This window comes from Anolis sagrei, chromosome 4, assembly GCF_037176765.1.
Source record: "Anolis sagrei isolate rAnoSag1 chromosome 4, rAnoSag1.mat, whole genome shotgun sequence".
Lineage (NCBI taxonomy): Eukaryota > Metazoa > Chordata > Lepidosauria > Squamata > Dactyloidae > Anolis > Anolis sagrei.
The window spans coordinates 197,111,118-197,126,028 of NC_090024.1; the positions used below are offsets into that span (position 1 = coordinate 197,111,118).

Below are 14,911 nucleotides of genomic sequence, written 5' to 3' on the forward strand. Positions count from 1 at the left end.
CATGGGAGGTGTTCTTTTTCTATTTCCAAGCTGAGGAGCCTGTTGTCTGTAGACATTTCCTGGTCATGTTGCTGGCATAGCTGCATGGGTGCCTTTATTACCTGCCTGCCTGAGGTGGTATCTATTGATCTATTCACATTTGCATGTTTTCAAACTGCTAGGTTGGAAGGAGGTAGGGCTAACAGTGGGAGCTCACCCCGATTTGTGGCTTTGAACTGCAAACGTTAGGTCAGCAGATAGTTCAATGGTTTAACCCGTTGTGCCACTGTGGCCCCACGATCACCATACACTGAAATCAATTTTTGATGACTTCCACCATGATGAGTGCTGAGGAAATGGAGTGGATGCCAATACCACATGCAGACTTCAGCATAGATTGGTTGGTTATCAACCAATGGGAATGCACCAAATGCTATGCCCACAGTGCCATGCAAAATAATAATAATTACAATTGAGTTGGATATAACTGTCTTGGAGTATGGCAGCTCCAACCAAAGGTCAGCACAAATGATCCATACTGCCACACTGAAATAGGTACTTAATCCTGAGCCAGTGCTATAACTGTTGCTTTGAAAAGTCAGTGGTTTGAATTTGGGGAGTGGGGTGAGCTCCCATCTGTCAGCTCCAGCTTCCCATGCAGGGACATGAGAGAAGCCTCCCTTAGGATAGCAAAACATCCAGTCATCCCCTGGGCAACATCCTTGCAGATGGCCAATTCTCTCATACCAGAAGCGACTTGCAATTTCTTAAATCACTCCTGACATGAAAAAAAGTTAAATATGTGGGATTTGTTTTGCATTTTTTTTTTTTGCTATGAAGAGTTGGCAACATTACAACAACCATCATCCACAACTTTTGGATGAAAAGGAAATAAGGTTTTCTTCCCAAAAACACTTCAAGGAAAATAAAACATATGATAGGATTTTGCAAAAGGGACATTTTCTCTGCTCCCTTTTAGTTCAGCATGGAGGTAACATTTTTTTTGTCACATTACCTGAGATAGAAGTACATAATATTCATACACTCAGAAAATGAGTGTATGTGAGGTGGTTTGGAAAACCACCACAGTTACCTACCGAAAGGCTGTGCTCAGAAACTGGGATGCTGCTGGGTTGAACGATGATACTCATGCACTGGCTGATGCTGGCTGCAAATCGAAATGGTTCATCGGCTCTCTCACACTTGTCCCTCCGGGAGCATCTAATACCAAGAACAAAGAGTAGTATAAACTGGACAAGTAGCACTTCCAAAGCTGTTCATGTGGCCCAGTATTTGACCTCTAACGGTAGCCAAAACCAGATGATACTGGACTGCACAAAGCTGACAGCTGTGAAACACTTCATTCTTTAACAGAATTGCCCATAAGGGAATTAAGGGTATCTTATTGCACACTGGCCATTTGCCGACATTTCTAATTTAAATGCTTGTCTGTAGGAAGCAACAAGCAGAATACATTCAGTTAGAATATAATCCATTATATTAATGTATTACTGGCAATGCCTTCCAATGGTTTAATATGGGAGGAAACATTGTTTCATGTACAATCTACCTATTAAGTTGTATTGATACTCAGGAATATGTATTTACTTCTGCAACTTACTAATAATTTTAGACAGATTTATCATTTCTTGAGTCGGTCTCAAACAAAAATCAAAGGTGTTATCAGTCAAGAAAGAGATGTCTCCCCTTTGGAGAGCTCAATATCTAAATTTTGTTTCCAGTCATTTATTTCCCTCTCCAGTTTCTCTACACTGACCAAAAACTTGCTCTTGGGGGCTTTTCAGTACTCCAAAACAATTTCTGTGGGTGTGGAAACAGCTGTAGGGGAAGGGAGGGATTGACAATCTCCTGGTTTGCTGACAGAAACAGTTCTGTCAGGGAAACAACCCGATTAGATACTGGCTCAGAGAATGTTGCATCATAGAGTGAAAATCAGGCCAGAGCAGATTTTAATGGAGAATGAAGAACAAGGATGGCCATTACAAGAGTTCTTGGTCTATCTGGTCTGCAAATAAAATTATTTGGCTCCTACTGACTCCTTCAAATTTTAATTAAGTTCTGCTGTGAAGAAAATGAGAGATAAAAAAATATGCCATAGTGACATTTACAGCTATATTTCCTTTATATTTGTAATGTTTCAGATACTCCTGGGAGCCTGTGCTTCATAATCTAACTCTGGGTTGATGCACAAAATCGGAGCAGAGCTACTTTCTGCCAGGGTTGTATGAGAAATGCATTCAGTTTTTTTTCCTAATTGGATTCATCTGATCCAAGCTTCTGGAACAAACATGGAAATGGATCCAATTTATAGTTGGAAATTCAAGCATTTCTGGGTTTGCAATGTGTTCTGTGCAGCATGCAAAATGTACAAAATGAAGATTTCTAAAAGGGGAAAGGAAGCACAAGATTTTTTAGTGAAAGGGAACTTGTACCCATTAGCACAGAAATACTCTGGGTTATTTTTTTCACCTTTGTACCCATCTGTAGGATCTCAGGAACACCTCTCACCTACTTTTTGAGTGTTGGGAAAAATAGAGAGTTGGGGCAGGAAGTTGACCAAATCACTATGTTTTTCTGTCAGTGTGGGGTTTTTTTTGTGTCTTTGAGCGGCAAAAATCCTGTTTTGGAATGGGGGCACATAGAGTTTGGAGCCCCATGCCATCTACAGTCTCCAGAGCTTTCACTCTCCACTAAACATAAATTAATACTTCCAAATAAAAATGCACACAAAAATGCTCATATTTTATTATTAAAAAGATAGAGATTGACACAGAAATTGCAAATACGAAGTCCATTGAAATGCTCCTGACTGCATAGACTTTGTTTTTAAATATAGGTCCTCAATTATGAAGACTGAATGGTGGCTAGCTGTGGCACTTTTTCTTCCTTAGCCTGTTATCCATCAGCCTAAATTTAAATTAGCAGATATTCAGATCTAAAAAAATTACTACCCATGGAAACCAAGAACAACACAACACCTACACTTGAATTGCAAATAAAATCTGTGCCTAATCCTTACCCAAAAAAGGGAAGGGCCTCAAAACTTGGATACTTTTTTTCCATGCTGGAGACACAAGAGTTAAGGTTTGCTATCATGTTTGAGTTTCCCAGGTGCTTCCCCCCCCCTTCCTCCTTGAACAGAAGCCATTACGTGTCACCTGCTGAGTTATGAGCACTGCAGCTGGCATGTGTTGGACACCTGGCTCATCACCAAAGTCATTTCATTTGAGAAGGGCCCTAGAGTGGGCTGAAACTCTAGAGCGTCTATCAAAATGAAGAAAAATGGACAGAAAAAGCTAATCACCCCTCCGTCTTTCCATTTCCTTCATCATGAGAGGGTAAGAGGTCACTGAGCAACCAAGAGACAGCTCTGAAAAACTCGGCAGAAGAAGGAATGCTCCCAAATAAAGAGAATGGAGGTTGTTTTGCCTTCAGCACGAAAGCTGCAGGTTACATGATTGGGCACGTGACAATGCTAGGCAAAAAATACCCCAGAAGAAAATATAGATTTCATGGTCAACAGCATTGTCTTTAAAACAAATGTATTTTCTAGACTGGAAAGAAATGATATACTTAAGAATATTTTCCTAAACTATCAAATGTTCTTTTATGGAGGTGGGTGGTTGTGGAGAAGAATTGCTCTCTTAGATCACACTGAAATCAAAGATTTTTATTTAATTTAACATAACTTTTTAGTTATTTGAGCGTGTTTTAGTCCTTGCAGGCCTATCAAACAGAGTAAACCTTGCTCGTGTCTGTTCTCAATTGCAGCAGTACACTTTTGTATTCTGAACAATATGGACAAAGCTACTAAAATTGATAAAAAAGGCTGGATAAGATTATTGCCAAAGTTGTTTCAATCATATAGTTTTACCAGGTCAAACACTATAATTTTAAAAGTGAAGGATGGCCCTCACATCATGGGGATCGGTATTTATGGTTTAACCTACCCATATCCAACAAAATATGTTTTCTCTAGGAAATCCCCATGTCTTCCAGGCAATGCTATGGTATGCTTCCACTAGAAGTTATCATAGAGTCAGCCTGGAGGACCTACCAAATTCCTAGAGAAGACATCGCCCTAGAAATTTGCTAGGCTTTTGAGGCAACTCAAAGGTAATTTGCAGCAGAAGTTGTTCGTATTATTATTATTATTATTATTATTATTAAACTTTATTTGTACCCCGCTAGCATCTCCCGAAGGACTCAATGCGGCTTACAAAGGCCAAGGCCTCAACAACAACAACAAACAATAACAATACAATGCAAGCAAATTAAAAACATAAGCAATATCAATGAGGTTACTCAGATTTCTATTTCTAGGGTAAGTTCAGAAATGTATCCTCCATGGATACCATGGTCCATGCAATATGTTATATTTAGAAATTGTCAGTCTGTTTCTTCCATAAGACAGGCTGTTTTTTAAAAATTGCTTAAAACAGCACTGCTGCATATGTGTGTGTATGTGTAGGCTAGCCCATTTATATATCCCATCTTTCTTCTAAGAATTGGATGCAAGGCAGCCTACAATGATATACAAGGAATACCATCAAAATGTAAAGGAGAAATGCAAACAAAACTTAAAATGCAAGTTAAAAGCTCAGCAATAAAAAGAAATCAATATCTGCCCAGTTTAAGGTTCTGCTGAAACAAGTGAGATTTGTTGCCAAATAAAATGGTTGTCTGAATAAAATGTTTTTTTTTTCCACTTAGCAAAAAGACAATGGAAAAGGCAGTCTAACCTTCCACGATAGGCAGTTTGGAGTAGCCACCAGGAAAGACATTCTTCTCCCCCATTAGACCTGCCTCACTAGCTCTTCCCTTTTTACCCATTCCTCTCCAGAGAAAGTTCTCTCCTAAAGATCTTGAAGGCTAGAGAGGCTGGTATGAGACAATCCAGATTCTACAAATAGCCTTGCCCCTGCTTATATAAAACTTCACAGGACACAACCAACATAGCAGTGGCTATGGGATATTTTCTTTTCATTTTGGTGAGATAATTTTCAGGGTGTGTTAAGAAGAATAGCTGTCCACTGAGCCCACTGTGTTAGAATGTGTCACTGAAATTGTTTGGTGTTCACATCATTGTGTAAAGGCCTTGTATTAGAGTTGGCAGCTCCCAGCTTCCACATAATATCTCCAGGCTCTGTATTCATATCTGAGTAACATATTGCAAACATTTATGGTTGATACATAATATTTAATGACAACACCAGGTACTGTCCCTGGGCCTTAGGTGACAATCCCAAGCTAGCAAACCTCCCTTGTACATATACTTCTTCAGATTTATTTTGGAAGTATTCATTATTATAAAAGATACATTGGTATTTTGTTTTTGTCCTACCACTGTGGCCTGAATAAATAAAAAGAATGCATCATGAAAAAAACAGTTTACCTGTTTTCTCTTCATTGTATTACAATTTATTTCAATTCTAGGTAAAATGTCTACATTAGCAGACATCCTGATTGCTCAACAAAGAGCTTAAGTCTTCCCATGACAAACTTCCTCTAAATGAGGTGACAAAAATGGCTTACAAATCCAGGAATTTTCATCACTGCAAAAACAATTTGCTTCTGACTAAGAAACTGTACTCAGAAATGTGTGTATGTGGGTAAAAGTGGGGGGAGGGGGGGTAATGGTAGGGGAGAAGAGGGGGGCTAACCATTTTCCCTTTTAAAACAGCTACAATGATACCCGGCAATTGATACAGCCATTTTCTCCCAGCACACTCCTCCTTTAGTAGAATATAATGGACCAAAATATGAATGCTGCCAAAGAAAAGAATTATTGTGTTTTAAGTGAATCTGTGAGATTGCTCTAAAGTGAGCTCTTGACTGGAACCTTTATCTCATTGACTTGCTGGAGTGGCTCTTTTTATCATACTATTTATGGCAACAGTCCTAACAGAGATAAATAGGTCTGGAGACAATAACGTACTAGAAAACAGCAGCATATGGAAGAGCCTGGCAGGTTACAGATCTCACTGGACCAAGGATACTCTTTAGTAGTCTCCTTGTGGACTCTGCTTGCTGCTTGAACAACAAAGTGGCTAATGGAGAAGGAGGAACAAAACTTTCCTTCCCTTCCAATTTTAGTACAGAGACTCACATCATAAACTGACACACCAGGTGTTCAAGACATTGCACACAAAGCTAAGATTCCTTCTTTCTGTTTTAACCTAGGAGTCTACACTTCCCCAGATGAATGCAGAATACTATCAAAGAGGCAACTTCCTCTTAGGTTTACCTTAATGGTTTCTGAGCTGCAGATTGCAAGTTTATAAACTGCACAGAGAGTAATATTGCTGTGTTTAAAAGCCTCCTTCTTTGAAGGCTTTTAAACAGAGGTTGGATGGCCATCTGTTGGAGGTGCTTTGAATGCGATTTTCCTGCGTCTTGGCAGGGGATTGGACCGGATGGCCCATGAGGTCCCTTCCAACTCAGTGATCCTATGATTCTATGAATACTGCTCAAGGCAACTTCTGCCACAGGTCTATAGGTGTCTGCTTAGGTCACGCAGTAAACATCTACAAGATATTATGATGTCAGCAAACTTCATGTCACACAATTTGCTCTAAAACAGAAAAAGAATGAAATCCCACTTGACTCAAAGACCATCCACACTGCAGAACGATAGCAGTTTAATACCATGTTAGCTGCCATGGCTCCATTCTATGGAATCCTTGCAGTTTGCTGTGCACCAGAGCCCTGACAGACAAGGGTAAAAATATTAGAAAACTATTAATCTCAAAATTCCATAGCACTGAGTCATGGCAATTAATGTGGTGCCAAACTATTATACTTCTGCAGTGTGGATAAAGCCACCATTTAAACAAAAGTGGCACTTTCACAATTCCAGACACTTGATGTGGGAAAATGCATACCACATCTTGAGCTTTTGCACACCTTTAGGGCTTACCATTTTTTAAAAAATATAGCACATGCAAATTCACAGAGTTTACCTTCCACATTCACAGGGGTTAAGAGTAAAGAATCCCTAAGAAAGTGTAAAAAACATAAATACCAGAAGATTCTTGATACATGCATGCTATAGATTCCTGCCAATAGCACCAGCCCCTCACTTCCATGTGACCACCAGTGTGCCTAAGATAGATTTCAAGGAAGAGGAATGGGGTGAGGAGATCAATGCAGTCAAAATAAAAATTTTCTGGCTCTGATGGAAGGACAGACAGAAAGAAAGAAAGAGGATTGGGAGGATGATATCAGTGGTCTTGAAATAAAACCTGGCTGCCTGTTTGAGGGACAACTAAGAAGAGGACGAGGGGGTTGAACTAATTAAGCACAAGGTCACAACTTAAATCTGTGATAGAGAAACACAAGAATGTGAAGGACCAACTATATTGAAAAAAAATGGAAACATACTTAATTTTACTATTTAAGTTGCATACATTGTGTAAATTAGATAAAGTACTTAAGTCCCCATTAGAAACATAGCATAGATAAGGCAAGCTGTGCAGAAAAAAAATGCAAATTAGGGATTTGCATGAAACTATTCATAGAAAGAAAACACAAAAAGAGAAAAATATATATTTCTGAATACTTTTTCACATCCCTAATCTAGAGAAGAGAAAAGCAAAGTGGATTAACACTCCACTCCTAATCAAAAAATGAAATCTCATTGGCTGCAAATGAGGATCATGGGTTTTATGATGCTTAACACCTGAATGCCCAGTAATGATGAAAGGGAAAGATGAGCAGAGTTGTTTGAGGCCTGCATGCAAGAGGTCATGGCAAGAAAATACAAGCAAGAACAAATTGGCTATCGCATAATTTCACCATCTCCTAAAAATGCACTCCTTCATCTCATTTATCAGCTAACAAACACAGTGAACAATCTCTTCTGTGACCTCTAACCACTTCCACATAGAACATCAAGATAGCTGACCCATTTGGCAGAAGCAACTTAACAATTAGAAGCAAGAGCTGACACATGAAATAGAAATCCTCATGCACTGCAGGACTCTAAACAAATATGAGAGCAGCTTTGGGAACAGCAAGCTTAACACAGTTATTCACATCTTAAAAATGATTGCTGCTCAAAAAAAGACATTGGTGAATCAAGCAAAATTATATAAAGATGCTGTTAAAATATTAGTTGGCTGAACAGAGCCACTACTGCATGTTGTGTACACATTTGCGATCTACACACTTCATGCTGCAATTGACTGTCTTGGGACCACTCAGGTTTTGTTCTGATCAGCAAACCTATAAACTATCACACATTGTGTGTTATTTTAGGGATTGGGAAACAGCGGAGAAACTTAACAGCAAGATCTCAGTGCTAGGAGTAAGGGCAGTAGGTGCTGAAATGGTCCCGTGTTACTATGTGATGTAAAATAAGTCATTATTATCATTAACATCATCATTATAGGGCTACTGTATCTTTTAGTTTTATTGTGGTTTGTGAGAGAAACATGTGAATGTCATATTTACATCACAGGAAGCATTTCTCAAGGAGATTCTTCAAGCTATTCTTGTCTTTCGAGTGCAGTTGGAAAACCATACTTAGATTTATTTGAAGTTTTTAGATGCTGTATTGTTAATTTTTTAAAATGTAAATTACAACTTTACTTTCTTAAGCTCAAGGTGGTATACATAGTCCTCCTCTTCTTTGCTTTATCTTCACAATAACTGTGAGGAAGGTTAATGAGACAATGACTGGACCAAGGTCACTCAGTGAGTTTAGCACAGACATGAAATGTAAAGAATTTTCATTTTGTTTTGCCACTAAAGAACAAACTTACAAAAACAACAAAAACTAAGAAAGGGGTTTCCTAACACCCTGGAAATCTGACTTTCTCTCTGACAAATTGACAAAAATTTTCAGGAGAGATCTTAGGTCCTTTTTATACTGTCCTATATCCCAGGATCTGATCTCAGATTATTTGCTTTAAACTGGATTATATGAATCTCCACTGCCAGATAATCTGGGATAAGATGCTGGGATATATGGGTAGTGTGGAAAAGGCCTTAGTCCTACCAGCTCCATAGGTACATATGATGGAAACACAAGGCTGTTAAGCACTCATTATGATTTTAGAATCCCTATACAGCTGGGTTCCACTCTATCTGAAAGACCGCATCTTGTTATATGAGTTTTACAATCTTCAGGCAAGGTTTCTCTACTCAGTGGGATGAACCAATGGTTAAGCTATTTGGCCAGAAATGGAAAAGAAAAGCACAATATATTTTGGCAAAAGTGTGAAGCCCAAAGGAGTGGATTGATGACAAATTGGATAGGATAGGACAGGACATCCCTGAACTTTGCATTGATAAAAAACCTCAAGGAGGGCCTAGGAAGTGTGTTACTTCTAGTTAACATAATCTCAAGCTTCTTTTAATGCTTGGCCTCTTTCACCTGCATTTCCAAAGGAAATAATAACAGGAAATGCATATGTGGAGTTTGTTTCCAACAGTTCCCCCCAAAAATTGAAAAATGAATTATAGGTGGAAGCACATTTTCAGCTAGGAGTAGAATGGCTTGGGGTAGCACAGATTAAAACTAACAAAATATATGAAATCACTTCCGTACAAGGCTTGGAAAATTGCATTTTAGACCAGGAGAATGCATAACAGAATTTCTTTTTCAATTCTTGTTCAGATGGATTTGGCATCTTTTGGAAACAAACTCCACATATATGTGCTTACTTATAAATATAGTTGTGTTCACTAGGGCTTACTTTGTAAGAAATGCATTTTAAATTGTAGCAAAGCGACCACACAGCTATCCAACAAGTAACTATTTTTCTAACCTAGCATGGGGCAGGCAGAACAGCATCAATAGATAGCTATATGATAAAATTGTGGTGTTTAGCACAAAGAAATACACATTTCCCAGTAACAGACAAAGGAATGGATTTAGAAAGATGGACAATCAATATGTATTCTTGCCTGATGAAGAAGCACACAAATTTGGGACAACTGAGCAAAAAGCTTTATGTGCCAGTAACAATTTTCTCTTAATAATTCCTTTGGGAGTTGTCTCCCATTTCTAGAGAAATATGCCATTAGGATCATTGCAAAATGTCATCACAAGAAGATGCAACTCCCACTATACAAGCTCTAGTGTACTGGTTTTAGTTGCCAAATGCATGTAAAGGAGCCTTTGTACCTTTAAGAGCTTCCCTGGGGGAGGGAAGCCCAATGGGCACAGTTGCTCTTGTTGCTATATAAATGTGATGGGAAAAGCTTTTGAGGCTGCAATCAGAGCTGCTCAGAATTTTGGAAAATCCAGGCCTTATGTCTGTGCCAAAACGGAAGCTGAGCTTTATGGAAAAAAAATTCTCCCTGTTTTATTTTGATTTCAAGGTGGTGATGGAAGTAGCACAAGAAGCAGGTTAGAGAGAAAACAAGCCTTGGAAATGAAATGGATTTTTTGGGGGGAGAGAGTGAAAGATCAAAATATTCAGGTTCAGATCCAATGAGAATATTGCAAGGAAGCCATCCACTGCTTTCTCCCTGTCACTCTCACAACACCTGCTGCATAGGCAAAGTGCCAACTGCTATTGTGCGGGTACTCTTTGCCTCCACCCCAACTGCTAAACATTTAATGGGAGCTTTGGCTTCAGGCCCAAGGGGTTTTTTTGGGCTCCTTTCTGTAAGTGAACTCCAGGCCCTTCTCTCCTTCAGACTTTAGGCTTCCCTTCCGCTTAAGGAAGCACTGCCATTTTTGAAAAGAAAAGGATGCCAAACACCTCAGCCATTCAAAAAAAAAAAAAAAAAAAAAAAAAAAAAAAGCAGCACAGCTTCCTCAATTTTTTCCAGGATGTTGCCTAGAAAACCTTTATCTTTTGTCCCACCAGACATCTTCAAGCTCAGCAAAGAATGCTCGCCTAGTAAGCTTGGACAATTTCATTATGTTTCAGGGTTTTAGCCAGAAAGTGAAGTGCACAGGGGCTTTCTGCAATTTCTAAGTGGTATTTAAACAGTGATTCTATTAGGTTACAGCTTACAGGAAGTGACTGATGCCGAGGAAGGATTCTTGGCAGGTGTCTGGTAGCTTGTTTTGTGGTGTGAGGAAAACAAGATATATGGGGAAGGCAGTGCAATAATGTTGAAGCTACATTCGGCTAAGACAAATAGAGTTTAGAGGGAATTGTGCCTGTATCTGGAGTTTAATGTAATACAGTGTCTCATAAACACATTCAGTTAATTGCAAAACACACACAAGATCCCCTCTTCCCAATTACTTAGTTGGTCTAATTCTGCAGTCGCATCACAATACCAACCCCATTGGGGAGAAAACGGTCATTATGCTGGCAAATGTGGAGACTGCTCTGCTTAGAGGGTATTTATAAACACTGTTATAATTTGTAAAAGTGTGCACATGCTAGATTAACTGGCCAGGAGTTAAACTCCTAGTGATATTACCTTCCACTTTTGCATTAATGCCTTCACTATAAAATGGAGGAGTCTTATCTAGCAGCCTAATTATATTCATCTTATGAAGTTATATAATCCCTAAAGGGATGGTGAAATTTTAGGATTTTGTTGAATAATAATAATACCGCATATGGTATGAATTAATCGGTATTTGGTTTGGTTGTAGGATAATAATCACAAATTAATGCTGAACTTACGTGTGGTGAAGAGCACACCAACCACAGTGAGGGTCTCCTGAGCTTAGACATTCTCCGCAGGTTGTGTACTGTTCACAGGATTCAACAGGGACCTGGGATATCTAGGAAAACACAGGGAATAAAGTAATCATTTAGTGCAAATTCAAGTGTTTTGTTTGCACAGCAAATCAAGAAAGCAAGCTGTGCATAGCTGAATTTTCTGTAGTAAGCATGTGCACACATTTTAATGAAGACTTGAAATATACCTGGAAAGAAAGGCAAATAGTTTGTCTCTATCCCCCACTGCTGTAACTGCAGTGATGGGGAAAAGTAAAGCACAGACGTGCAAACATAAGGTAAGTGGAACAGTGGGTTCCTTTTCACAATGGTTATCAAATTAGAAATCAGCTTTAAAGCAAATACCATGCACACCGGATGGATCACCTCCTTTCTGCAGGGCATCTACCCATGCTGGCAACTATAAGCAAGTATGTGGGTATAATGCCACAGAATAAACAGGATATGTATTAATTCAATCACTAATGCCACATTTAAACAATATCCTTTAAAAAGGGAAATCTTCAACACAATTATGGGTGGCCTCTGACATTTCTTTTATGATACAAATGGCAGGAATAGGTTGAAAAGAGAGGATGCTGGAAAAGAGAAGGTGTTTCTGAGGCCAAGTGTCGATTTGTTACTTATGGTTCACAGGCAGCCTATTTTAGATCTGCAACAGTACAGAATGACATGTGTAACACAACAAATATAATGCCTTATATAAGCAATCAAACATACCCTTTGACTTTTCTACATTGTGCTGTGCTACAACCTGGACACTGATTTACAGTAATTAGCACTATTGGCATGACATACAGCTCATACTCAATACTGCAATTTTTTTATTGTGGCACAATTATTAAGTCAGCTATAACAAATTGGCACTTTCTAGTATTCATCTCATTTGCTATGACATATCTAAAAATTTCTAGTGCAATCTACTACCTCCAGAAGTAACATTGTAGTAAAACAGAGCCACAATTCCAGTGCCACAAGATAAGCAATTCAGCACATCTGTTTCTGAAAGCCCCCAATTTTTTTTGAGAACATAGCAAGAACATGGCAAGCTACACTGCAGTAGCTTAAAAACCAATATATTTAGGGTGCATTTACACTATAGAATTAATGCAGGTTTTCACTACTTTAATTGCCATGGCTCAATGCTATTGAAACATGGGAGTTGTAGCTTTACAAAATCTTTAGCCTTCTCTGATAAAGAGTGCTGGGGTCTCACAAAACTACAAATTCCAAGATTCCATAGCATTGAGCCATGTCTGTAAAAGTGGTGTCAAACTGCATTATTTCTAAAGGGCATGTGCACCCTTGGACTGAACAATGGAGAATATGAAGGAGACAAATGTGCCGGTGTCTGGTATCTTTGCATTATATATACATGTGAGGAGTCATGTATGTTTCACAATGAGAACAGATGAACCTTTGGAGTCTCTAAATGTTTTCCTGAGCTGTCCAACAATGAACTGTTAACACACCTGCAATGAACTGAAAATGCTGACTATGGTATTGTAACAACATCACTGCTGCCATTATGTAATTTGTTTAATCAACGTGATTGTTCGTGCACTCTACAATTCTTTTTGTAAAGAAAGGCAGTGTAGCTTCAATTAGAAGTAATTCACAAAATGGCTTGGATGTTTAAAACTCAATATTGTGTATACACCCAAGTTGGCACTAATAGTTGGGGTTCACCCAATGTAGAGTATTTTCAACTTGCAAAACACATTTCAGCTCTCAAGATTCCCTCTCTGCACAACTGCATGGCTAAGACGTTTGCTGTACTATTGTGTGCCTTCAAGTCATTTCTCATTTATGGCAACCCTAAAGTGAACCTATCATGTGTAAAGTGTAAGGATAGATTTTTATAATAATCTTAAACCAAAGCAGGAAATACAATACAATATGTCTCACCCCAATTTTTATTAAATTCTAGCAGTATGCGGTTGTGAAATGAAATCACCAGGTTAAGTAAGTCTTGCATAAACATCCAAAACATTTCAAACCTTCTGCATTTTTATAAGCAAACCATATGATCAAGAGTAATTGTTCTCACACTTCTGTCTCCTGTATAAACCATATAATGCATTCATAATTCTGTTATTTCTTATACAGTAGATGGTTTCTGAATACTTGGCCCTAATAAATGACTCAAACAAACAAAATCAGTCCCAGCTCATTAACTGGATGAGGGAACTATATTCCAACCTAGAAATTAGATCTACACAACAATAGCACAGCAATGAAAGAAGATGCATGGGTCTTTGAAATGTGAACATCTCTTAGTTTCAATCATTCAATTCCTCAGTCCTATCTACATTTTCTTCCCACCCTTGATTCATATTGGCTATGTTTGCAATTTCTTCCCATAGCGAAATATAGATATATTTTAAAACATGTACCTAATTACATAATTTTTGTCACTGACTAAAAGGAGTATGGCTGGCATCTATTAGACAGTAATGATTTCATAAACCGGACTTACAGCCTCATAACATTTATGAAATTGCACCATTGCCACAACCAAAAGTGTTCCTAAAACCAGCTTAAAAGTCCAGTCGCCATTCCAGGAGAAGGGGTTTTGCAGTACTGGTGAGTGGGGCACTGAAGAATGATGAATACAATCAATTCCACCAGTTTAGTTGTGTGACTCCCTGTTTTTAAGGAGTCAACTGTGAAAGGTTCCTGTGTTCAGATAAGAACATCCAAGTCTAGCAACATAATAGATATGTGTCTCATGCAAAGTTTCAGCTGTATTTGTATTTTTAATTTATGCAAATTTTAGCTGTTTACTGAAAATGTGCAAATTTTAATGCATATTTGATTTCTTAGAAATTTCATGTAATCCTTGTGAATATGTGAATGCTTGAGGTGAGGTATGCATTTTTTCAGATATTTTAGAAGCTACACAAATGCTTCTTTTATCAAAATTGTTGCATCCAGCAAAATTTATTTCTATCCCTAGCAGAATATTATTTAAAAACTAGAAACATACAATTATTGCAAAAAAAAAAAAAAAAAAAAAAAAAGCTGACTGCATGGAAAAGACTTTGGGCTACTATAATATCTCTCACTGGTTTTCCATATTGCCAGGTTCCTGATTTTCAGACACCATGTTTCCATAAATGAAATAATGTCACCTATCTTTGTGTGTGCCCCTCAAGTTGAAGAGGAATGGGCCTTATTTATAGACTAGTTCCATGTTTTTCAGACTAAACTAACAGAGAGACATGGAAGACAGTTGTCCTTAAATTTAAGTT

The 14,911-nt window shown here is 38.3% G+C and overlaps 1 protein-coding gene across 1 annotated transcript in view; it reads right to left on the reverse strand.

The window, feature by feature from the left end:
• The window catches only part of PLXNA2 (plexin A2), a 521,320-nt gene that overhangs the window by 208,018 nt on the left and 298,391 nt on the right, over positions 1-14,911 (reverse strand). Inside the window, exons 5-6 of the mRNA XM_060772844.2 lie at positions 11,601-11,701; positions 1,077-1,200 (exon numbers count right to left, since the gene is read on the reverse strand). Of these exons, the coding sequence (XP_060628827.2) occupies positions 1,077-1,200; positions 11,601-11,701 (225 nt within the window). The remainder of the gene's footprint in view (positions 1-1,076; positions 1,201-11,600; positions 11,702-14,911) is intronic.